Source organism: Cheilinus undulatus, linkage group 8 (genome assembly GCF_018320785.1).
Source record: "Cheilinus undulatus linkage group 8, ASM1832078v1, whole genome shotgun sequence".
NCBI classification, from domain to species: Eukaryota; Metazoa; Chordata; class Actinopteri; order Labriformes; family Labridae; genus Cheilinus; species Cheilinus undulatus.
In genome coordinates, this window is record NC_054872.1 from 49,665,084 (window position 1) to 49,692,030 (window position 26,947).

The 26,947-nt window shown below is 40.6% G+C and overlaps 1 protein-coding gene across 1 annotated transcript in view; it reads left to right on the plus strand.

Annotated features, from left to right (window-relative positions):
• The window catches only part of sh3bp5b (SH3-domain binding protein 5b (BTK-associated)), a 60,561-nt gene that overhangs the window by 24,221 nt on the left and 9,393 nt on the right, over positions 1 to 26,947 (plus strand). Inside the window, exons 4-6 of the mRNA XM_041794238.1 lie at positions 19,345 to 19,509; positions 19,705 to 19,835; positions 24,982 to 25,024. Of these exons, the coding sequence (XP_041650172.1) occupies positions 19,345 to 19,509; positions 19,705 to 19,835; positions 24,982 to 25,024 (339 nt within the window). The remainder of the gene's footprint in view (positions 1 to 19,344; positions 19,510 to 19,704; positions 19,836 to 24,981; positions 25,025 to 26,947) is intronic.

Here is a 26,947-nt window from a genome sequence, read left to right on the forward strand (position 1 = left end):
ATTCATTTCCCAGCATTGTGAAGAGTGCAAACATTATTTTTTGGGCTTTGAAAAATGCACAGCCAGGTCCATCTGGGACTAGGTTTCAATCCTCATGGCTGCAGACTCACAGACACTTTGAAAATGTTTCATCAGCCACACAGTTTCATAAGCTTCTCTCCTTTTGTACACATGCTATTAATGCCAGCTAGGAGTAGCTTTGACTCGAGGTTAGGCAGTGAATGCTTTTGAATAAGAAACATCTTCTATAACTGCACAAGTAGTGATTATATGTGCCTACTTTATGCAGGTGACCTTGCATCTATGTCAACATACTTTATATTCCCATTCAGGTAAATCAACTTGTCTAACAGTGATTTGTTAGAGAGGAGATAGAACAGTCTTTGCATCTTGTTTAGTTTCAGTTGTCCTCAAATACCTTAAAGGAATTTAGTTTGTTTTCTTGTTGATTATTTCAATCCATCTCTTAATGAGCTGCCATCCTGCGAGGCATCCAGATCTTTAACGGGAGACTGACTCCCTGCTGATTTATGACGCCTGGGCTCTAATTCTATACTGCTGCTTTTGAGCAGATGGTTGCAAAGGAGCTAAAGTCAAGTACAACATCTGCGCACTAGAGGCTTTAATGGTTTGTTTTCTCCCTGTTTTAATAAAGCTTTCTCCGTCTCTGAGAATCATGTTAATGACTTCTGACACAGTTAGGCTGAACTTTCAAACCCCTGAATGACCTGTAGACTAAGAATATCTAATCTGAAAACATACTGTGTCAGATCGGGGCTGTTTGTAAGGCCAGTGTTTGACTCCAGCAGACATTGATGATGGAATCTGTCGAGTCTCTTTTGCTTTTTCACTCCAGTTAAGTTTGTCCTTCATCATCATGAAAATCTTGACTCGCTGCATTGCTCTACATTTACTTCCATAACAGACACAGTATTTGTGGTTACAGATAAGTAGAAGGCGGGGCCCAGAGAGCGGAGACAAAGACTTTGTTTGACCTTGTTTCTGTTCTAAACACAGACCTGCAAGGCTGAGGACGTTGGATAGTCTACATTTGCATATCAGGCATCCATGTGGCAGCTGATGATTCATGATTCAGGCATTGTGCAGGAGAACAATGACGCTTTCCCATTCAGCTTCCCTGCGGCCTTGAAAAAGTCATTGAAGGTTTGTGAATTCAAAACAACAAACCCCAGGCTTTATTAGAGGGCATTTATACTCCACACCAGTGACAGCCAGGGCTGGAAGAGTTTTGTTTTCTGGGTCATTTTCATAAACATGATATCAAATTTACCTTGACAGATTTTCTTCAAACTTTGCACAAATGTCCACTTTGATTTATGGATGTACTGATTACATTTTTTAGATTAAAGGCCAGTCATGGGGCCTCATGTTCATCATTTGCCATGCCATGTTTTCATAGACGTTTGGCCAAATGTCCACATTGACTCTAGGATGACCTGATTAAGTTTCTAAGGCCTCAGGCCAAAGGTCATTGGGGCTTGTGTTCAACTCTTTTTGTATGCAATTTCTCAAGTAAAGTCTTCAGACTTTGCAAAAATGTCCACTATGATTAAGGCATGAATATTTATAGTATGAGGGTCTTGGGTCAACATTAATTGGGCCTTATGTTCATCCTATGCTTGTGAACTCCATAGCTTACCCCTCAGGCATCACTTTAATTTACTACCCTTTAAAGTCATTAAGGACAAAAATGTCCACTTCCAAAAACTGCTCTAAGAACTTAACAGATTAATATTTTTTCAGCTTTTTTTGCATAAATCTCTTGTGAGCTTATAGTTCATACACAGGTATGAATTAGGCTTAACTGAAGGGAACTGACCTGAGGGGAAAAAAATAAAATCAGGATTAATCTCCAGCTGAAACAGCCAATCTAAACGTGCAAAAGCAGCAACTTCTCACCATCAGAAGTGGGTCCATTGTTGTTGGAGTCCTTATTTTGCTCGTTGTTATTGACTGGCCAGTTACAAAGACGATGTCATTTCCAGAAGTTTCCTCTCTTTTTCACTGTCATGTAAAATAATGGCCAAACTACAACAAAAGGTCACTGCTTCCAGCTGAAAGGATTGTTGTGCACCTTCCTCAGAGACATTTTGGTAGGCACATTAAAAGTTGCATGAATCCAAGTTGTCGCCTTTCTTAGAAGAACCGTTGTCCCTGTCTATTAAAGTTAAAGGCCCTTGGCTCGTCTTTAGCCTCTTTAATTTCACCGTGGAGAGTTTGTCAGACAGAAAAAGAGCCGCTCTTACTGACGACCTGAGCACTCCTGGATGAAGTGGGTCAGGGTGACGAGGCATAAAAGTTTCCTCGGTGCATGCTCGCCTGAGTGCACATCGCTTCAGTGAGGCACGTTTTTAAGTGCTGACTCCTGCGGGGGCAGAGCGAGGCCTCCTTATCGAAAGTTTAATCTTCTGCAGGAGAACATGAAATATGCAACGAGCTCCTTTTTCCTTCCACTTCACCTCAGGAGGCTCGGGATGGAGATAGAAATAAGGAGGTCAGGATATGCGAGTTGTCGTTTTTGGTTTGTAACTCACTGCTCATAGAGTTTAGAGGAAATACTCTTCATAGCTGGACTTACATTCTTTAATCACTTGTTTTATCTGCAGGTATTCCTAACTTGAACTTGTTCTAAAATACAAATGCTTGACTCAGTTTATGAAATGTTGATGCCTTCTTGGTCCTTGTATGTCCTTTCTTTGAAATTTGTCGCTTGTCCCTTCAGGTTGTGCTAGAATAAAGGTCAGAAGATTGAGAAGTGCAGCTGTTAATTTACTGGACTTACATCAAGTGAGTGTCTCCTGTCCTCCTCACTGTTGGGACATCTGAGTTGAAAACAGCAGCCTGCTCAGCCTGCAGATATTTCAGACATGAGAGGAATAAGATAAGACTGCAGATGATCCAGGAAGATGCAACCGTGAAGTAAATCTGCAGATTAAACCCAGATTTTAGAGATTTCTGGTGATGTGATATAACTGAACCTTGAAAAATCTGGTTCCTGGAGGCATACGGGAATTAAAAGAAACAGCAAACATGTCTGATGGAGACAGATTGATGTCTTTCTGGTAGACAGTCAGTATGTTTACATGCACACTTAAATTAAGCCAGTTATCGGCATTGCTCGGCACTTCGCCACATCAACCTTGGCCCCTTTACTGCTCTGGACTCTTGTCCAGGCCTGCATCACGCCCATGCCACACCTCCACGATGCACAAGGCCATCCTCTGGCTTCTGGACCAGCGCGCCGGGTCCTGGGCTGTTACTATCCAGCGCACAATCTTGCCAACAATTCCAAAATTTCTCCAACTGAATTTGTCACAAAGGAGTCCAGCTGGGGCCTCTGGCCATCAGTCAACATCCAGGCCTCACAAAGGTATGGTGGGGCTTTTCCACTTTGAGTTTTGGCCATGCCGATCCAAACCAAGCCGTGCTGATTTACTTTTCCGTGACCAGATTGGCTGTGCCAGGCTACGCCGAGCCACGTCCAGAATGGTCCAAGAGCGCTGCGGTGACATCACAGCAGTTCTTCATCATTTGGAGATACCTCACAGTCGTGTTTAGGTAGCAGAACCGTGTCTGTCTGAAAGCACCTTCAGTCAGTGGATCGATGGGTTACCCTGCCAATGTAGGTGAACTGCTCAACAACTTCTCTGTTCTCATCCACAGACACAGATTCAATGGCAGCATCCAAGGCATCCCCAACTGCCTGGATCTTTGTTTTTGCTCAGGAGACGTGCATTCCCAACATCTCAGCCTCACTTAGCAAGTTAAGAGCTCTCACAAGGACATCTACAGTCTTTGCAAGGATCACAGGATGATTAGAAAAGTCTAGATCACCAAATGACACTGTAGAGCAGGGGTCATCAAGTACATCTGCACAAGGGCCAGATTTAGTCTCAACAGAAACTCTGGGGGCCGGACTTTCAAATACACAAAAATTAAATCAATATTCTGCTCTGATTGAAATATTATTGTAGTAGTATATCTATTTTCTTTCAAAACGCAGGACATTTTTAGCCATTACCAGTGAGATCTATCACTATTATCTAGAATGCAGCAGGCCTGACAATAAAACTGTCTGGAATCTGAAAATCCCAGAGAAAGGGCTCTCCACAGTTGTCATTTAGCACCAATATTAACCTGGTTTTGACACTTTTAACTCCTTTTTGATACTTTTTGCCTCTTTATCCAATTGTTACAAGATTTGAACCCCTTTTGAACCACTTTTCCTGCATGTTTCATCCCCTTTGTGCCACTCTTTTATCCATTTTTGCCACTTTTCTTCTATTTTTGCCATTTTGTAACCCCTATTCATTACATTTTAACCCAATTTTGATACCTTTGGCCTCTTTAATCCATTTTTTGCCATTCCTTAACCCATTTAAACCACATTTCCTGCTTGTTTCATCCCCTTTGTGTCACTCTTTTATCCATTTTTGCCACTTTTAACCCCTTTTCATTATTTTTTTGCACTATTTTTGTCGTTTGTAGCCAAATGTTTATACCATTTGCCCATTTTTTTCCTCTTTTACCTTTTTATGGCCACATTTTAACCTCTTTTCACAACTTTTTTGGCCAGTGTTTGTTCCAATTTTGCCATTTATCACTCATTTTTGCCACTCTCTAAACCAGTGTTACTCAACCCTGCTCAACCAAAGAGCCAAATTGTTGAAAAATAACTTTGCAAGAGCCACAATCTGAGTGGGGAAAAGTGGCAAAAACAGCTTGAAGTAGCAATAAGATAAGTTAAAGATCCCAAAAATGCAGCAAAAATGGGTAAAATGGGAGAAAAAAATGGAAAAATGGTCAGAAATGTCAAAAATGGTCAAAAAATGGATGAGAAGTGACAAAAAACTTAGAATAGAGTTATAGGTGGCAAAAATGGTCCAAAAGTGGCAAAAAATGAGTGAAAAGTGGCAAAATTGGGCAAAAAATAGGAAACAAGCAGTGTACTGACTAAAGGTATCCGAAATGGGCAAAAAATGTCAAAAAATGGTGAGAAAGGGCAAAAATGGGCAAAGAAATGGCAAAAAGAAGAGGCAAGAGTCTGCTACCCCATTACCCGTCCCATCATTTAGTCCATACAGGTGCTGAAGAGTGTAGTGGCTAGGACGCACCCCTGCCTCATCCCAGAATCAAGCAGGGAGAAGTCAGAGATGGAGCCACCACACTAGAGAGAGACAGCAGTGCACATCGCTGGTCATACATCCATGAGAAGTTGTCTGACTTTAACCTGGGCTGAAGTTAATTCCCTGTCTTTCTGCTGGGGGGGGTTAAGGCTGTATTTTTAAAATTTCATACAGTAAATTTACTTTCTCTGTTGTAAGAGCAGAAACCCTTCCCCCCGATTGTTCAAACCATCATCTCAACCAGAGGTTGAGTTTTTAAAACACTGGAGTCATTTATCATGGTTATTATCCTAATCCGTGCTCTTTAGAGTTGACATTTGGCGGGTCCCCTTCTCCTTTAGGTCCTCAGATAGTAGTAATAGATAGTGGCCTGAGTTGAACAGATGTCAGCGGATTAGTGAAGGAAAGATATCAAAAATGGGTGAAGCTATGAACAAATCCCCGCTGTTCAGATGATGATACGCTAGATTTGGAGAGGAAGATTTAATGCAGCTTTGGGAGAAAGATGAGAGCAGAGAGAGATCAACAAAGACATGCTTCACTCACAGGAGGTGATTGTTTTGGCTCTGTGTCTGTAGCCAAAGCCAAAAACCCTTCCCCTGAATCTTCTCCAACCCCCTCTCTGTCACACAGATGGGAGGGTTGAGGAGATTTTTGGATGAGTGGAGGGCGAGGTTAAGGGAGCGGGGGGCTCAGCTGATGAGGAGATTGGCTGAGGTTAAGGTGAAGAGGACAGCTGGCAAAATCATAAGGCAACATTTTCATGTGTTTTTTAGAAGTAGCTTTAAAGGGGTTGTCAAACTTTGATGTTTTTGATCCCACACACTTTAAAACATCTCTTTTAGTTTAATGAGGGAGTACTTCAAATGGAGCTAGAGCTTTGAAAAAATGACATTTATTTCATCAGACAGGTGCATAGCAGAGCAGAGTCAATCAGAAAAAGTTCAGACCAACTCCAGGACACTGGACGTCACCTAAGCTGGCCTGGAAGCCCCCCCAAAACAACAACAAAACTCCATAAATACACAATTCATGTCCACTTTTGAGAATCAAACATGTTAATAAATGTTTGACTTATGGATCTGGACATGTTTGGGTTTTTTTGTGCAATATTTAGTGTATAAAAAAATCAGAATTTAGGTTATTGGCCATCAACACATTGACATTAACAACCCTTTGTGTCCTCTCTTACTCTGCAGTTATTTTCTTTCACTCATCTCTGTCTGTGTTTATCTCCCTCCCTCCCTGATCGAGTGAAGTGTTTTTGGCAGGCAGAGCACGTCAGACAGATGTTAGCGGAGGGATGAAGTGAAAAGGATGGATGGATGGATGGATGGATGGATGGATGGATGGATGGATGGAGTGATAGGTAAAGGATTTGTGAGTCAGAGGAAACTGCTGCAGGGTCAGAGCTATCTTGTTTGCTTTGACCAACACTAACACCGTGTTTGTGCGTTTATTGTGTGTGTTTGTTGTGTGTTTTGATGCCACAGTTGTTGTCAGCTGTTGCATAACGTCGCTGGCAGCATTGTTACCGGAGCCTCTTTGTTATCAGAGTTTTGTGGTTGGGTGGAGGTTTCCTTTTGTACTTTCTGATATGACTCAACAGTGTATGCTGTAATAATGTTTACTCCTATGTGTGAAGTTTTACTTGTTTGCATGAAAGAGGAAGTCTTCAGAACCAACCTCCCTGTGTCCCCTGTTATCTCAAAGTGCGTTTATCATTTATGTGTTCAGATTTGAAGTGAAAACAAGATTCTTACGCTGCAGACTCTGTACTACATGTATACTGCATTCATCCCATTCTGATAGTTAGTATGCTGATCCAGCATACCTGGAAGCCTACCCATCATATGAATTGATAGTATACATACTCATATTCCTTTTACTTTTAAACATCAGCATGTCGTCAGCATAAGATTGAATGTAATAGTTGTTGGTTTCCTGGCTGTAGAAGTCCTGCACCGTTGTTTGAAGTTAGCATGAAAATAATAAGTCACAGATAGGGATGCATGATATTGGATTTTTGCTGTTATCTGATATTTCAATATTTACAAATTCATGAGTGATTCAGTGAAAATTCAGTGGTTAAGTCAGAAGCAGAGTAAAACAGGAGCTGGGGTGGAGTAGGGTTGCAAAAGCAGCTTGCGGAAAGAGCAGCAAGGCATGACCAGGCTATAGTGGGTTAAATAAGGCAGCCTGAGTGTGATTGGCCAATAGCGTGCTTAGAGCAAATCAGCTGGTGGTCAGCTGATGAGGGCTTTTGTGAAATCATCTGATTTCAAAACATGGCAGTTGATTGTAGCCTACCTGAAGTAACGCTTGATTTTTATAAAGAAATTCATGTTGAATCATGTTGGTTTGGCTACTTTTAGCTCGAGTTTTACAGGCATACCAGATATCTCAGCGTTTGCGATAGGATTAAATCACTCCTGCTTGATCTGCCTCCATAAACATGAAAGTAAAAACAAGGTAATGTTAAATGTCTATTGTTAATGCAACAAATAGTTAATCCAAGTTTTGGAATGTTTCACAGAGTAACATCATCCTGTGACTTCAGTCTCCTGCTACAATTGTTCCTGGTAGTGGGGCACATTCAAGTGTTTGAATTCACTAACTTCTCATGTGCACAGTCTGTAAATGAAATCTGTGCTTCATGCTAAAGGTTTGTCACCATTAGAATAATGAGGGGCATGCCAGCCGACTTATCCCGACTAGAATTGAGCCTCTGTTCCATTTCCTTTGAACTCCTACTTCTGAGCCTGGACGTTTCTGGGTTAATTTGCTTATTAAAGACCGTGACACCCACATCACAGGCTGAGGCTTCTCCCTGCTGTTCCAGCCGACCCTGAAGCTCTACCACTGAATATCTAGGCCAGTCACACTCTGCTCACCTCTCTTCTGGCATCAACAGTGACCTGAAACGGTGGTTTTGCTGAATGCACGGGTTATTCAGGACTAAAGGGACAACATGTTGACGGCACAGCCTCGCAAGTCTGCCTGCTGAAGACCTGATGGTCCCTGATTGTGTTAGAGCAGTGATACTCAGCGTGTGGCTCTTCTTATGTCTTAATCTAAATATTATTCCTCTAGAGAACCTTAAAAAGGGAAACTTTTTTTGCCCTTTTGCCACTTTTCACCAATTTAAGCTACCTTTTACCATAAAATACCATCTTTTTTCTACCTTTTTTACTAATTTTGACAAGTTTTTTTGCAATTTTTTTACCCATTTTTTGCCACTTTAATCCCATTTTTTCCCCTTTTCAATTTTTTTCTCTGAATTTTCACCCATTTAGGCTACCTTTTACCATTATATACCACCTTTTCCTACTTTTTTACTCATTGTGACACGTTTTTTGCAACTTTTTACCCATTTTTTGCCACTTTTATTCCATTTTTGCCCCTGTTGAAAAGGTTTTCTTCAAGTTTTTACCCATTGAAGCTACCTTTTATCATTAAATACCACTTTTTTCATGTTTTTTGCCCATTTCAGCCACTTTATCCCATTATTGCCCCTTTTGTCGCCATTTTTCACCATTTAAGCTGCCTGTTGCAATTAAATACCACGCGCTTCCTCTTTTTTCCCACTTCTTTTTGCCATTTTTGCTCCATTTCAGCTTCCTTTTGCTACAAAATACCACTTTTTTCCTATTTTTTCCTCATTTTTGTCACGCTTTTTACCCATTTTAGTCACTTTTCACTAATTTTTTTGCAACATTGGGACCATTTTATGTCACTTATAACTCATTTTTTGTTGCTTCTCACCCTTTTTTTGCTACTTTCCGACCCTTTTCCACCTTTCCTGCCCATTCTCGCCCCTTTTCACCCATTTCTTTTTGCTTTTTGACCATTTTTGCCAATGTTAACTTGTACTTCAAGCCGTTTTTGCTTTACCGCTTAGATTGTGGCTCTTGCTGAGGTCTTTTTCAACAATTTGGCTCTTTGGTTGAGCAGGGTTGAGTAACACTGTATTAGAGTAAAGTTGGCATGAAATCTAATAAAAGAGAGATAAAAATAAATGAAATTCCTAGAAAATTGGTTAAATCAGCTCACGAAGAAAACAGATAGTCTCCTTAGAAACCCCATCTTCTCTCTTTGGTGTTAGTTGATACATTTAAGGCTTCTGCATTTCATTTAAAAATAGTCTCTTTTTTGGCCTGTTTGTCCCTAAAAATAAGATAAATTTGTGCTTTTTCTTCCTAAATTCATAAGGAGAAACGTGTACATGATCTTACATTCCATTATACAGGAGAAAACAGACCTCTAAGCAGGAGTAGATGTTGTTTTTCTCGTTGTGAGGACATTTTGAAGGTCAGTGGATGTCTCTGATGATCTATAGACCCATTTCTTCCTGTCTCTCCATGACAGTTCTGACTGATGAGACGTCTCACCCTCCTCTGTCCGTCCTCTCACATCACTGCTACAGAACCATTATGAGATGTTTTACTGAAGTCACAGATGATGTTGATTTCATGCTGCAGAGTTGTTTTTCTGCTTTAAGCCTTGATTCGTTTCATTACGATCAGTCCTGCAGTTCTGACCTGGCTAAGCAGATCAAACATGATGTAACGACCCACATTGAATAAGAGTGTCAGCTGAATCATCAGAATCTGATCTACCACCATCAGTTATGATTATTCAATCAAGAGGAATTCAGGGATAAACAATCACTCTTAAGAAAGCAAGCTTTCAAATTAGGTTTCTAGTTATGTTCTTGGGCAGAACAATGTAGAAACAGTCTAACATAGCCTTCTTCAGCCATGACACCTCCAAAACTGGCATTATTGAGCGAAAAGAAGCACAGGTTTTTGGAAAAAGGTGCTGCTTTGTAGTCTCTCATATTATAATAGTTGATACTTTCAGTTTTTGTTACACCATTATCGCTGGTTTAAACACACGCATTAATGTTGTAGGGTAGGGGTTCTCAACCTTGGGGTCTGGACCCCATGGGGGTCAAGAGACGCTTAGAAGGGGCTGCAAGATGCCCTAAATTTTATCACTTTTCCCCACCAATTTCGCCAATTTTAAAACATTTTCGCCACTTTAAACCCATTTTTCCCATTTCAAACCCTTCCCAGCACTTTTTCTGCCTGTTTATGACACTTCTAAACAAGTCTTGCCACTTTACACCTGCTGTTGCCTCTGTTGACCCATTATTGCACCATTTTTTGCCCCTTTTCAACCACATTACATTATTTGATATGCTCTTTTTTTGCCAGTTTAACCCATTTCTGCCTATTTCTGCCCATTTTTCTGTCTTTAACTCTTTTTGCCAGTCGATATCTATTTTCAACCCATTTCACCAACTTTTCCACCTATTTATGCCAATTTAAAGTCATTTTAGCCACTTTTGAATTCCCATTACCACTATCTAGACTTGGATTTTTAAAACTGCACCGATGGTTATTTCCAGAGTATTTTGAAGGTTTTTGTTGCAGTAAATTCTGGTGAAAATGGGAAGTTGTTCGCAGAAATCCAGACTGACGTTAAGTTTGTGGTATGTTCACAGATTCTTACATCTAAATGTGTACGTTAGGGATGTTAAAAGTTTGGGAACCGCTGGCTGTGCTATACCCGTGCTCCAGCTGAGCCCCCTCACTGTGCTGAAGCCCACCTCAGACCGGAGGAGCTGTACCGTGCTCAAGTACGGCACAGAGTCAAAGAAGCTGGACTTTGACGGTCAAACATGCGTGGGCATGGTATGAATCGCCTAGGATGATTGCACCCTTGGCATAAATGACACTATACTTGATAAAATAAACACTGGTGCTGTACAGAAAAAGCCTTGAAATTAAGACTGAAAGTGTTTGCAAGTGAAAGACTGTGACAGACTAAGAAATCAGTGAGCTGCTGATCAGGATTGACTGTATGTTCTTCCTGTCTTTATGTGTCTTCATCTTTTCTTTCACCTATTTTGCTTTGATTGAAGAAAGTGTGTTTTTATGTGTTTATATGTCTTCTGAATAATTCAGACCCTCTCGTCTTTCAGACAGACAGAGGGACAGAAAGCGAATCACAGCTCGGTTTCTGAACTTCAGCCTTACTTACACATCGGTTTCCCTTAGGAGGATCGTTGCTCTGAAAATTTCATGGGCTGCATGCGGTGTGATTAAAATATGAAGCAGAAGAGCAAACGCTGGGAACTGAGGAGGAGAGAGGTAGGGCGAAGATTAAGGAGGGAAAGAGATGTAAAGACGCAAACAGAGGCAGAGACGGGGTAAGCAAGAGAGATTAAAGTGGATATAGGAAGTGACAGATGTGGAGGAGGCAGAGCAACGAGAGAGAATAAGACCAGAGGAGGGAGAGATGGTAGCAAGCGTTTAAGATGGATGGAAGGAGACGGATGCATAAAGATAGACACAAAAGAAGAGGGAGACAAAGTTGAAGAGACAAGGTGAGAGATATGAGAGCAGGAAGGAGAAAGATGGAAGGAAGCTCTGCCAAGAAACGAGGCAGAGAGAGAGAAAGGGTTAGGATTAACAATAAATGACAGAAAGTGACGAAAGAGGCGGAAACCGACATCTAAAAGTGGAAAGAGGAGAGAGGTACAGCTGTGTGTTGCAGCGCTCTCCCTCATTGTGTTTAAAGCAGAGGTGACCTGCAGCTCTCAGTCGTCTCTCAGCCAAATCCACACAGAAAAGGAGCTGTAGAGAATCGCCCAATCATCCATTTTTGACTGAATCAAACATTTAAAACATTTCTAATGCATTTGTGCAGGCGTCAGTGTCACCACCTCTGAAAAAACTGCTCTGGGCTCTGCTGCTATCTCAACCAGGACACTCTTTAAATGAGGTTTTAAATAAAAGTATGCTTATTAGGGATTTAAAGAGAACTTTTATGTCTTTATGAGTCACTAAATGGAACTAAAGTCAGTATGTCTGTGAATTAAATGATGACCAATGCTTTTGGCATTGTCGTAGCTTTGAGTTTAAATTTAGCTGAGTAACTGTAATTTTTCAATGCTAAAGAAAAATTTACTGTGCATGTGATATTAAAGTATTAAATCTCTTTACATCCAAGTTAGCGATCGGCGTAATTTCAAAGTGTACAACAAAGTGCACATAGAACACTCTATGAAGTTTAATGAATGAGGATAAACAAAGAAAAAGACTTAAGCTGACAAAGGCCTGTTAGTCCTCCACTAACTTGTACATATCACTGATATTTACACCTGATATAGGCAGATATTTACAGTCAGTTTTGGCCAATATTGACAGCTGGGATATGCCCATACTTCCAGCCAACATAGACAAATATTTCAAGCTGATTTTGGCCAATATGTACAGCCCATAAGCTGATACTTACAGCTAGAATAAAAACTGTTTATAGACAGCCGAGATATGCCCATACTTACAGCCATCCTAAACTAATATTTAAAGCCAATATAGGTCAAAATGTACAGCTGATATAGGAAGAAATTTAGTCAGTTTAGGCCAATACATACAGCTGATATAGGCAGATATTTACAGTCAATTTAGGCCAATATGTACAGCTGATATAGGCAGATATTTACAGTCAATTTAGGCCAACATGTACAGCTGATGTTGGCAGAAATTTACAGTCAATTTAGGCCAACATGTACAGCTGATGTAGGCAGAAATTTAAATATTTCCAGTCAATATATGCCAATATTTTCAGTGAAAAAAGCCAAAATTGACAGCAGAGATATGCCCATACTTGCAGCCATCCTAGATTGAAATTTACAGCCAATATAAGCCTATACAGGCCAGCATTAGCAGCTGATACTGGTTGTGAAATAAAGTATTAATGTCCATGCACATGTGGTCAAATGGGAGCAAACCTCTGCAGCTAGCTCCAACATCTGCTGGAAACACTGAAACCAGAATAATGGAAGGTGTTACTGCAGCAGAAAGATGCTCTGGCTTACTGCGGTTCTTTGATTCTTCTGTAAATCAACGAAGCTTGACAGATTTAAATATTTTATTTATTTCTGCATCTTTAGCGTTCATCTACCTCCTCTCTCATCTCCTCCTTCCCTCACAGCCTCTCTCTCTTGGCTTTGAACAGAGGCTGAATGACGACATCCATGCTGGTTTCCTTGCCTGGAGCGACTTATTGGATGTGTAATAGAAAACTAGGGCAAATAAAGGAAAAAAGTTTCTTTTTCAGACAGTTTTTAGTTGTTTATCTGCTACTGTGCTTCATTAGTTCTGAAAGGTGTCAGAAAAGCAGAGTAGCTCCCGTTTAAATGTGCTTTTGTTTGGTGCAGTGTGGTTTCATTTATGAAGCAGCTCAGCCATGAACAACATCAACAAACTTCTGTGGTGTCAGAGGAATAATAGGTGCTAAAATGATGGAGACGAGGAGGAGGAGCAGCAAAGAAAATAAAAAGGAAGGCAATGAAGGGAAAGAAAACGAAGATTAAAGAGGTAGAAAATGTACGAGGTAATTCTTAAAAGGTATGGAGGAGGAGAACAAAAGAAAAATGACCAAAAGTGTTAAAAAAGAAGACACAAATAAGAAAAGGTGATTTACAGGAGGTAATTTAAAACACAAAGCATCTAAAATAAGTAAGGGACAAAGAGTGAAAGAGAGATTGGAAGCTGAAGCTGAGTTTTAAGACTTTAATCGAGTGGATAAACAAGTCTTGGATGGAGATCTGAAAACTTTAACCCTGATTTTCTCCTCCAAGCTCTCAGCATTTATTTATCCCTCCTCCTGGGAACTTCTCCTATCAGTTTCCTTGAAGCAGTGTGAGCTGCGTGCTAAATGTTACAGCTGAGAGCAGGAGAGAAGGAAGGATAGAAGGAGGGGGAGCGAGCATGTGAAGGACGGGTTATTCTTCAGCAACGTGACGAGAGGAAGATGATGAGAGGAAGTGTGAAACTCTGATCATCATAGGCATGACGGATGGAGGAAGACTTTGGTATACTTTCTTTTTCAGATCTGTGTATGCATGGGAAAGATGCAACCAAATGTTGTCTGCTGAATCCAGAGACTGTCCTAGCAATTTCAAGTGTAAGCTAGGGCAGTGGTTTTCTTTCTTTTTTCGCCCAAGGCACACCTAAGGTTAAGCCAAAATCTCAAGGCACACCATATTCATATCAATACAAATTAAACTTTTTAAATAATATTACAGTCCAGGGAAGATAAAGGGTAAAGGTTTCTGGGGCCCAGATAACTGGGGGTGGCAAAAAGTGGCAAAAATTGGTGAAATGTGATTTAAAAAACATGACAAAATTGGGCAAAAAGTGGCAAAACAAAGTCAAAAATGGGTAACAATTGGCATCAGGTGCCAAAAAATGGGTTAAAAGTGGCAAAAATTGGGTTAAATGTTGTAAAAAAAGGTGTTAGAATTGGTTAAAAGTGATTAAAAACATGGGCAAAATTGGCCAAAAAAGTTGCTAAACAAAGCCAAAGTGAGTGAAAATTGGCAAGAAGTTAGGAAAATAGATTACAAGTGGCAGAAAAGTGGCAAAAAGGGTCAAAGGTGATGGAAAAAAATTGGTAAAAAAAAAATGTCCAAATAATAGCAAAAGTAGGCAAAACCTGGTTAAAAAAAAAGTTAGCCAAAATTGTGAGCAAAAATGTAGCTAAAAGTTCCAAAAAAGTTGCAAAAATGGGTAAAAAATATTTTTTAAAAAGTTGCAAAATAGCAGCAAAAATGGTTTAATTTGTAAAAATAATTGGTAAAATGGGTAGAAAAATTGGTTAAAAGTAACATGAATTAATAATTTCAGAACAAATTTCAACTTAATTGCTTGCCAAATGAGGTAACTGTTAGCCAGGATGCTAGCACCAATGCCAATGATCTAACACACACTGATATCATCAATAAATCACAGCTGGGGAGGACCCATTCTGTGGGTTTTTTCAGGGGCCCAGCCAGATCCCCAAGGCACACCAAGACTTGTCTTGCCACACCATTTGAGAACCACTGAGGTAGGCTAGAGTAGCCAATCAGGGGGAAACACTGTGCCCCCTTCCTGGCATCTTTTGTTTTTGGATATTTGTCACTCTTAAATGTTTCACATGATCAAACAAATTTTAATCGAAGACAGTGATGACCTGCACAAATATTTAAGTCAGTTTTTAAATGACGATTTTATTTATTAAGGTAAAAAAGTCATCCAAACCTACCTGACCCTATGTGAACTACCTAAACCTAAGAACTGGTCGTTCCATCCTTGGTGGCAACAACTGCAAGCATTAAGAGGAATTTTGTTCCACTCTCCTTTGCGGAATTGTTTTAATTCAGCCACATTGGAGAGTTTCCAGCATGAACGGCCTGTTTAAGGTCACACCTCAGTCAGAATTCAGTCCAGACTTAAACTAGGCTGCTCCAAATCCCTAATGTTGTCATCGTTTTTTTTAAGCCATTCAGAGGTGGACTTGCTGGGATCTTTGTCCTGCTTTATTACCCAAATGTGCTTGAGTTTGAGCTCCTGAACTGATAGCTGGACATTTTGGTAGACCGGCCACTCCTGGGAATGTTCAACAATGTTCCAAGTTTTCTCTATTTGTGGATAATAGCTCTCACCATGGTTCACTGGAGTCCCAAAGCCTTGGAAAAGGCTTTATAACCCTTTGCAGACTGATAGATGTCAGTGACTTTGTTTCTCATCTGTTCTTGAGTTTCTTTAGAAGGCCCCATGATGTGTTGAGATCTTCTAGGCTACTTCACTTTGTTGGACAAGTTCTATTAAGGGATCCAACCGGTCTGGACATAATCAAACCTGGGTGTGGATAGTCAAACTGAACTCAGCTTTCCAAAAAATGTGGTTAATCACAGTTAAGCCATGATTTAAGAAGGGGGTTAATGACTTTTTCTTGTAGGGCCAGGATGGTTTGGATGGCTTTTTCCCCTTAATAAATGAAATCATCATTTAAATACTTTATTTAGTATTTACTCGGTTAACTTTGACTAGACTTGACGTACGAAGACGTTTGCTGCTCTAAACCGGTGCAATAGAACTAGTTTTCTAAAATGAATTTAAGTGAATTTTAAAGAACTTTTTCTTGTGAAAGCGTAATACCAGCTAATGCCAACTAAAGATTTATCAGACACTTGTCAGTGAAACAGTGATGTAACCATAAATCTAAGGCCTTAACAGAGCAAGGTGCCCAAGCTCCCTTCTAGAGGAGAAGGAGATGTTGGTGCTCTCATGTCAGCTGTCATAAGCCTTCATGTTAAAGACAGGAGACTTTACTGAAGTAAACACAGCTCTGTTTAGCTCCCTGTCAGCATGTGTAGTCAGCATGTGCATCAGTCTGAAATACCAAAGCGAACACATGACGACAACAAGGCCGAGCTTGTTCGTTCTTGCTGTGCTGGCATGATGATGATGAGCGTCTATAATGAGATTACAGCGAGCATGTGGTGATGTCAGTGCGTCTGCAGAATGGAGGATGACAGAGAGACCAGAAATCCTGGATCATGTGTGGGCTCCAACTGCTGAATGTCTGCATGCTTTTAGAAAACTCTGAGCATTTTTAGATGTGTTTACACCAGGCTGGGTTCCTCTGTTCAAGGTGTCAAAGGAGCCAAAATAACTGATCTGTACAAAGCTTTTTATGGGTGGAGCTAGACTCACTGCAGTGTGTTGATTGGTCAAAAGAATCATCACTTCTCATGTGACCATTAACAATGGACAACCACAAAACACGCCATTGTTTCATACTACGCTGGAAGTTTTTGTCCCTCGTGTTATCATGAATATGCTTTATAAGAAACAGTGATGTTTTAGGCACTTCCAAACCAATTCAATTTAACCAATTCTGGAATATCTTAGCGTATCATTACTTTTGCCACTTTCCACGTATTGTTGCCTCTAATGATCCGCTATTGCCACTATTAACCACTTTTTCCATCCATTTTTGCCCACTTTCACTATTTCTTATGCCCATTTCTGCCAATTTCTGCCTTTTTTTCTGCCTCAGTTAACCCATTTTGCCAGTTTAAACCAATTTCAGTCACTTTTTAACCCCCTTTTACCATGTTTTAATGCCTGTTTTTGCCACTATAGCCCTCTTTTGCTGTTGTTTTTTTGCCACTTATCAAATTTTTGCCACTTTTTTAATCCAATTCTGTCCATTTTAAACCCTTTCCACCACTTATATCTTCCTGCTTTTGTCATTCTAGACCAATTCTTGCCCCTTATTGCATACTGATTCCTCTGTTGACCCATCATTGCCACTATTAACTACTTTTTACCACTTTTAAATGCCCATTTTAGCCAAATATCAATATATAATATATAATATTTCTATCCCAGTTTTTGCCAGTTAAACCCATTTCTGCAATGTTTTAATCCCCTTTTTACCCCTTCTTGTGCCTGTTTTCGCCACTTTAACCCATTTTTTGTCTTTTCTTTGCCACTTTCTCTAATTTATGTCACTCTTAAACCATTTCTGCTACTTTTAAAATCTAATTTCTCCGCCTTTTCCACCCATTTTATTCAAGTTTTTCACCCATTTTTATTCTGTTTTTTTTTTTTTGTTTGTTTGTTTGTTTTGTTTTTTTGAAAAGGGGTTTAGGTTTTTTTAGGCTATTTACTATGACCCAGAAGGATAAAAAATGTTTGATAAGACTGGTTGTTATTCAGGTTAAATATAAAATATGGAAATCACAGCTTCACTTTGCAATGGATCAGGATTTTGCTGACCTCTGTGGTCCCCAGACAGATCCATACTTCATCCCCCTTATCAACCACTTTGTCTGTACACGACCATTCTTGAATGTGCATGTTCTTGAATGTACAACCACCTTCAGGTACAGTAGGAGTCCCCAGTCTCTTGCACCTTTATTTTTTGGGCTCTCAGGGGTTGAAAAGGTTGAGAACCCCTGCCTTAGAGAGATGAAAATGAAGGAGAAAACCGCTAACACATGGCTAAGTACTGGTCAATGTTGTCATCATTAATCCTTATTTTTGTGCTTTTTATGCACAAACAGAGACCAACAAAGCAAAGTTTTTACAGTAACTCTAACTGGGTCAGGAGCATCAACTTGTGATTCAATATTTAGTAAGCTGAGAGTTTTACTGTCTGCGTTGGACTCTGTATTTTCTGTCTTTTGTTGAGCTTTTCTCCTGAGTCGAGGTGTTCGCTTCACAACTTCAGAGGACTTTAGAAATCCTCCTCGAGCTCTCAGCATGAGCGAGATAAAAGCAGAGAGCAGGGATTTACTGCAGCGCTCCGCCATGATTCATCACATTCATACTGTACATTTTATTTCTGCACACACTGCTGTCACAAACACACAATAACAGGTTATTTTGGGCTGTCGGCTCCAGCTCACACATCAGAACAGAGAGGGAGAAGATGAGCTGACTGCTGCTGACTCCATCCTTCATGACAACGCTCGGTCATTCACGCTCAGCTCTGTGGTTTTTACGCCCCATCAGGGTCTAAGAAGGTGTGAGCTTCAATAAAACATCCACAGCTTCAGTCTCATCAGCAGCGTTACCCGCCCTCAGCAATGAAACTAAAAATAACTCTGCCGGGCCTCTTCAGGTCATCTCAAAACTAGAAACTGAATTTTACAGATCGGCTGTGATAATGAGAGGGAGGTAGAAATGTAGAGGCTCTGTGTTCTCTGTTCTAAAGTGTGTAAATGAAATGATCAGGCTTCTATTTTTGTATCAGTGGAGTTACTGAAATGTGAGGTCCTCTGATGAATGAGCTCTGCTGTTTTGGATGACTAAAACTTCCAGGTTTCATACTTCATTCTCTGAGGTGTGTTATTTCTGGCCTAGCCTATGTCTGCTGTCATGCTTGTACTACATGTCACGTGTACTTTCACTCCCATCATGCTGTGCATAATCCTTCAATTAATCTTTATTTATACAGACAGTTTACAAGAGGGCAGGCCTCAACTGTGCTCTTTGTTGTATTATTTATAGCCAGGATGGCGATTAAACTGGTTTATTCAGTGTGGTTGCTTTGCTTGTTTTCTTTTCCTCTGTTTCTTTATCCTTTAACATCCCTGAGGCACATGGCTGTTCAGCACGAGTCTGGTTCGGCTTGAGATTACTGCCTTAAGGCTGACTCAGACTACACAATATAGATGTGATATAGATATAAACCAATATTTCTAATTTTTTATTTAAAAAACATGATTGCCAAGCCGTGAAGATTCACTGCTTTGTCAAAAATGCGATATATCTTAACTGAATCCATAAAAAAAAAAATCTTAAATTGAAGATAATATTTCTTTTTCTCTCTGTTTGTTTTCCAGGCTCAGCTGGAGGCTCAGAAGGCCACACAGGACTTCCAGAGAGCCACAGAGGTCCTGAGGGCAGCGAAGGAGACTATCTCTTTAGCCGAGCAGAGGCTGCTGGAGGAGGACAACCGACAGTTTGACTCCGCCTGGCAGGAGATGCTGAACCACGCCACACAGCGGGTGAGGACCAAGACCCACAAAGTCATTTCTACTTCCTTCCTCCTTCCTTTGATCCCCCTGCTTCTCCTTCAGACAGGCTTGTCAGCAGCAGTAGCTATGGAGTTGTTTGACAACAGGCCTACTTGAAGTCACTTGGGCTTAGAGATAGTTAACCTGAGCTGAGGGCTAACACTGCTCTTTGATTGGCTGTTTCAGGTGATGGAGGCAGAGCACACCAAAACGAGAAGTGAGCTGGTTCACAAAGAGACGGCGGCCAAATACACGGCAGCGATCAGCCGCATGAAGCAGCTGGAGAAGAAACTCAAACGTACCATCAACAAGTCAAAGTAAGAACCTCAGTCTTATCCCTCAAGTTTAACTAGGATTCAAGGTTAAATCAAGCATAATGAGGCCTGACGTGGTTTTCCATTTCCACTGGTTACCATTCGTTTTAGACGATCATCCAGAAAGGGTCAGGAACGGCAGCCTTTGGGTGAAGTACCTGATTAGTCACTGTCATCAAGCCTTAAATAAAACAGGAACCAACTGGTCTGTTCAGATCAAATTTACTACCACTCTTTGCTCCACTTTAAGACTCCACTCTCAGCATCATCAGCTTGCTCTAGTTTCCATCCTGCTTCTATATTTGGTCATTAATTGTGTTCTCTGCTGGACCGGTGTGCAGTCACAGCGAGGTGTCGAGCTGCAGAGACTCAGAAGCAGACTGTCAGAGCACGACTGGCTGCTGGTGGGCGAAGACAACGGCGTAAAGTCCCCACCAACACAGATTTATTTATACCACCACTGAAGTGTCACTGACAAACACTTGAGTGGCTGACTGAGAGGCACTCGAGATCAAGAAATCGATCCGTCTAGCAATCAGAAATCAGTCTCTGTTCTTCAAACGTGGAATCAGTCTAAAGAACTGAAAGTGTGCGTTAACTCGCACCTGCTGGTAAAAGAAACGAGTTCAGCTTCCTCTTCTCTGTTCAGCAGAAAGCAGCTTCTCTTTGACACAGTGAAAGTGGGTTTCAGTCAAGCCACATCTTATTACTACATATACAAAGCAGTCAGGTGCTGAAGGGGAAGTATGAACATTTCTGGTGCTTTTCCCACAACAAAACCTCAGACTGCGTCATTTACCAGGTGACATTTTTGAAGCGAAAATAATGCAAATAAAAAACACTGGGCATGCCTCAAAATCTCCCAGAGACTGACTTTAAAGACCTCAATGTTTCAGGTCAGGACTGAGATCATTTCTTCAACCCATGAGGTAGTTTTTTGATTTCTTGTAGGTGCTTTCCCTTTTATTTTTGTCATTTTTTCTGTTGCTGCTCATGGAAACTATCCTGCTTCTAATTTTTGTCACAAAATCTGACAAATGGCCTCTTTAAACCACTGTGGTCTTTAAACAACACAACTTTAAACAATTGTTTAAGCTGTTAGGATACGAATCGCTGCAGTGCTGGACTAAAGTCAAACTGAGTCGATCGGTTGCAGCACACAGCTTGCATTAAAGCCCCAGACAGGGTAGCACTTTGCAAAGTGATGACACTGGCTGTTTGTTGCTGTTATTACTCACTTAAAACTTGGAAAAGGAAGAGCGTGTTTTGCCTGATTACTGTGCTTCATGTTGATTATACCGACACAAATGGATGTCGTTTTGGGGTCAGTGTGTTTTCTGGCAGATCCATTTCCTGGTTGAAAGAAGACTCAAAAATCAGGAGATACTGTTGTTGTTCAGTTTTTTTCATTTTTGACCAAAAAAGGGAAAGATGGAAAAAAATGACCATTTTTCAGTTTTTCTATTTAGACCAAAAAAGGACTTAACGGAAAAACAAGCCGTTTTTCTTCTTTTTCTTTTTTTCATTTTGGTCACAAAAACTGCAGCCATTAAAGTCCACAACTGTAGTGCACATTTTGTACAAGAAAAGTTAAGGTCACTTAAATGTTAGTACCAGAAAATCATTTTCTTATCCCTAGCAACAGCAGAAGCACTGAAGGGGCTAACACAAGGGAAATCAGTGTTATGGTTTGGAATGTGACCATGTTTACTGGTGACTTTTTACTTTCACCATCCTTTTTAGCAAGAAGCCTCAGTAATAGCTTGCAACTGCAAGATCTCAGTAGTCAGGTGCAAGATTGCCATGCATTTTAACCACACTGAAATATTTTACTCCTGTTTTTATTTGGAATCTCAATCGTCGATCGCCTTACTGTTCCTTAAAGCATTTTAGTCGTTCCAGGAGGAAACCCTCAATTTGAACAAAAGCAGCAGTGAATCCAGATACACTTTCAGCTGAGTTCTTTGTCTGCATCCTAGAGTGCTGCCGAAAAACACTTACCAGCACAGTTTAGAGTAACTGTAGCTCATAAAAACCTCCTTGATGTATGAAATTCGGGGGGGGGGTTAAATCTGCACCCAGGTGGAATTTGTGTGAGCTCAGAGTTAATAAAGTAGAGATGAGCTCTGCCAACACTGCCACAGCCTTCAAAGATGTGCTGATGGGGGTTTGTTTGGAGCTCGGAGGTAAATGTTTGAACTTAACCTACAGTTTAGATACAAAGAAGTTACATAAGACCCTCGGTGTCAGTATCTATAGCTTATCTCTCAGACATGCCTGTGTAAGGCTGAGTCAGCCTCCTCATACTTCAGAAGAGGGAGAAATGAATCTCAGGACAAATGCAGGAAATGTTTCTCACCAATGTTTTTTAGACTCTCATATACTCTAACTCAGTGTTACTCAACCCTGCTCAACCAAAAAGCCAAATTGTTGAAAAATACCTCTGCAAGAGCCACAATCTAAGTGGCAAAAATGGCATGAAGTAGCAATAAATTAAGTTAAAGGTGGCAAAAATGGTCAAAAAGCAGCAAAAATGTGTGAAAAGGGGTTAAAATGGGGAAAATGTTTAGAAAGTAGCAAAAGATGGTCCAAAAGTGGCAAAAAAAATGAGTGAAAAGTGACTAAAATGGGCAAAAAGCAGTCAAGAGTGGCAAAAAATGTGCAAAAAAGAGGAAACAAGTAGTTTATAGTGGCAAAAAGAAGTTTAAATGGGCAAAAAAAATGCGAAAAAGGGCAAAAATGGGGAAAAAAGTGGCAAAAGAAGAGGAAAACATTTGGGAGGAAAGAGTGGTATGTAAAGGTAAAATGTCGCTCATTTGGATGAAGAGTGGCAAAAATGGTTTAAAAAAGTGCCAAAAATGGGCTAAAAGTGGCAAAAATGGTCAAAAAGGGCAAAAATTGGATGAAAGTGGAAAAAATGGGGAAAAAAGTGGCAAAAGAAGTTGCAAAATGGCCCAATAAATGGTCTAAAAGGGGTGTTTTTAATGGCAAAAGATAGCTTAGATGGGTGAGAAGTGGCAAAAAATGGTGAAAATTGCAAAATAAAAGTTTGCCTTTTTAAGGTGTTCTGGGGGAATAATATTTAAAATTAAGGCATAAAAAAGCCACAAATAATCACAAAAGAGCCACACGGTGAGTATCACTGCTCTAACTGATCAGTCTGATAAAAGTACTTGTGCCGGTCACTGCAAACAAACTGTCCCAGGGTTCAAATCCAAAGAGATGTTGGCTCGCTTGTTTTGTTCCTCATCAGAGGTCTAATGCTGTGGTTGAAGATGTCCCAGGAGGAAACTGTCCCCTTATTTCAGAACAACTTCTCCACATGTAGCAGTGCACATAACTGATTGACTCATCACACCCCAGCAGCAGTTGTAGTAGTAGTAATACACCCACAATTCCAACTACAAAATGATAAAAATAATATTTGCAGCCCAGTAGGATCCCTCCCACTGCTTTCTTTGCTTGGACATAGCACTACAATTTAAACTGAAAACCACCAAAAACCGCCAACTGATGGCTGTGGACAAATGGGAGCGGTATTTCCTTTTAAACTGTGATGGAGTGGAAGCAAGAAGAGGAATAAAAAGTCGTGATCCTGATGGCATGTGAAAGATTTGGGGGACAGGAAGTGAAGAACAGCAGTTAGGAATCAGTGGGAATGGAGGAACGTCATTAGCCCTAGTGAGATCTGCCCGCTTCAGTCATCATCAGAAAGTTTGTACACATGGGGCATGTCATTCCCCACTCTCCCTGTTTTGAACTCTATCTTATCTCTCCAATAAAGGCAAAAAAAGCCCCAAAAATAAATCTTAAAAAAGACAGTTTCTACATACATTATCTACGATCCCCACACTTAACAAAAAAGTGATTTTTACCACAGGTTAACTGAATTACCTGGTGAAGAGGCCAGCAGCATCACAATCAACATGCTTTTAATGGAAGCACCGATAAACTATTACTCAAATAAGCCCTGTGGGGTAAACGGCCAAGTAATGGTGTGTCGTTAGCAGTGAGCTGGTTGTACGAGCCGGCTCTTTTAGCTGGCCTGATGGTAGCTGGCCTTTCCTGGAGAGCCAGTTTCCTCTCCTCTAATGTTATTTCAAACACATTTAAAAGTCACATTGGTGCCAAAAGAAGAGCCAGTTAGAAGCCCAATAACTGTCTCTTATTACTGAGCTGATCCAAATGATCCAGATCTCTAAAAAAAAGATGGATTTCCCATCAGTCTGAGCAAAGCTGAACAGACACCAGTCGTGGAAACACCAGTAAAATGTACTAAATCAAACTGGACCACTTGGTGGAAACGGACCATATGTGAGCGTTGTCCGACTTTCCTGTAGACTGATAGATGCTTTAGATCCATGTTTGCTGCTGTTTCTCTGTGGGCTTTTAAAGGTTGGTTCATGGTTTATACTGTCTGAATGTGTCACTGCTTCAGGGACTCAAAAGTAGCTCAGAATTGTTTCCTTTTTTGCAATGGTTGCAATGAACGGTTTACACAGTCATAAACAGCTCAAAACTTTGGCGTTTTGAACGTGCTTCTCTTTGTGGAAATCACTTTGTTCGATGTGATGTGAAGCCATCTGCAAACAATGTGTAGTTACATTTTAAATGATAAACACAGATAATCTTAATGAGACCTTGTGCTGTTTGTAAAGTGACAACATTCTGATATCAATAAATGTATGTTATAAATAAAATCTGATACTGGATCGAAGACTAGTATTTTTGTGCATGTTTAAACTTGTATAGTGTGTTTGCTCCTGAACACGTCACTTGTTTTTCCTAATTTTACCAGAAAAGAGACCGTGTCTCTCTGATCCTCCCTGACTACGCAGCAGTTATTTCTGTGTCTTATTTTTCTTTGTGAATTATCTGCTGCCGCCTCGCTGCGTGTCTCCTCAGCGGGGTGTTAATCCGTTTTGCATCGTTCTCTCATCCAACATCAGCAGCACCCCTTCATCCCCCTCCTCCTCCTCCAGGTTACCATGGTGATGATGTATGGGTGCTGCTCTTTTTCTGGGTTACTCTGCATTTTCCCCTCTGATCTAATCTTCTCTCTCTCCTGACCCCCCCTCCCCCTCCCCCCCCTCCCCCTCCCCCTCCTCCTCCTCCCCCTCTTCCTCCTCCTCCTCCTCCTCCTCTACAGGCCCTACTTTGAAATGAAGGCGAAGTACTATCTTCAGCTGGAGGTAGGTGACGGCTGCTCAGCTCTCATTTATTTTTCTTTTGACTCCTCTGGTCATCTCTGAAGGTCACATAGATGCTGTAGCCACCCTGGAGCTTGATAAACACTTTCTCATTTCCCAGTATTTCTCGGTTATTTTGGAATTGTGCTGTTTGGCTTTCAAATCTTCAGGCTTTAAAAACATTGGAGCCGTTTTTCTCTGTCTGGAGCACAGATTGCAGCAGTTAGCATCGTTAAACAGGATGAGCAAACACAACCATGACCTTTAGCATCGGCTTTGTCGCTGTGAAACTCAAATTACCTGCAAGTTTTATAATTAAAACTAGAAAGGAACAAAGTCTGCCTTGAGACTCTTAAGTTTAAGTATCGAACACTCTTGACATGCTCGCTGCATGCTTCTTTTTGGATGTTTCATTTATTTTTGAATGTTTTAAAGCATTCACATGACAGTTCTGCTGTTATATTCATTCCTCAGCATTTTTGACACACAATTCTGTCCACATTGTTTAACACAGAAACTTCAAAATTTGCACAACAATCAACTTAATCCAGACTTGTGCACCTTGACTTTTGTTATTCATATCATTTCAAAATTTTAGAGATATGAAGCCTTTTCCAAAAAAGTTGGGACCCTTAAAATTAAGGGCATAATGTTGTTTCATACTTTTAGACCTTATTCAGACCCTTCTAAACTTTTCATCAATATGCTTCCATGCAGGAACACAGCTAATGTATTTGTTTGAGTAAGACAGCACCTCCAGTTCTTTCAGTTTGACACCTATAAACAACTTCATGCAGCTTTATGTCCACTGGTACCTATGGTCTGTTTTTGCATGAAGGATGTATTTTAGGCATTCAGATACAAAGTGACTGCCATTTATTTTGTATGTCCATACGATGCATTAACAATATGACATTTAGCCTTGCTGACAGTTTTTCACAGTTGCTAAGATGCATTCTTTTCCCCATGCACGCGGTTGGCCCGGGTTCGAATCTGGCCTGTGGCACTTTCTTGCATGTCTTTCCCCAACTCTCATCCCTGTTTCCACTTCTGTCCACTGTCCTCCTCTGTCAATGAAGGCATAAAAAACTAAAGTTAATTTAAAAAACATGAAACAATCGCATCAAAACCGCATCAATTCTAATTATTTAATTCTCAGGCAGGTCAGACACCACGGAGATTCACATAGGAATGAGTGGACTTCTGGTTGACTTACCTTTGTAACCATATATATGGGTTGATCTTCCTCTCTGTCTTCTCTCTCCTCCTCTTAGTCTACCACCTCCCACACATTCGTCCTCCTCAGACTCTCAGATTGTCTCCATACATGTCTGATATCAGCTTTAACTCACCTTTGCTTTCTGAGGGGGTCTAAATTGGTTTATATTAGATGCAAGTGCTCTCACTTTTGACTGGCTGTTTAAATGGTGACATCTGGACTTAGATTGTGTCTCACTTCTCTCCCCAGTGGTTACTGTTAGGAATCACAAGTGCATTACAATACAAAATGTGTTTTACAGGATGGAATGGGGTTTAGAGATTTGGAAAAAAAAGCTAATGAGTTTAGCAAATAGTGTCTAACCAGGAAGAGTGTCTAAGGCAGTGGTTCTCAAATGGTGTGACAAGGCACACTAGTGTGGCCTATGGCAAGTCTGGTGTGCCGTGGGAATTTGTGCAACAATACGTTATAACTACAACTTTATGGCAAGTACTGTAACCAGGCCTGTGCACAGATCTGGTTGGGCCCCTGAACAAAAAAACAGAGCATGGGACCCTCCCCTGGTGTGATTTATTGATATCAGTGCATGTGTGTTGGATCAGCAGCATTTTTGCCTTTTTTCATCACCTTATCCTCTTTTTACCAATTGTTTCCAACTTTCAACCATTTTTTACCACTTTTTTGCTACTTTTATCCCATTTTTGCCA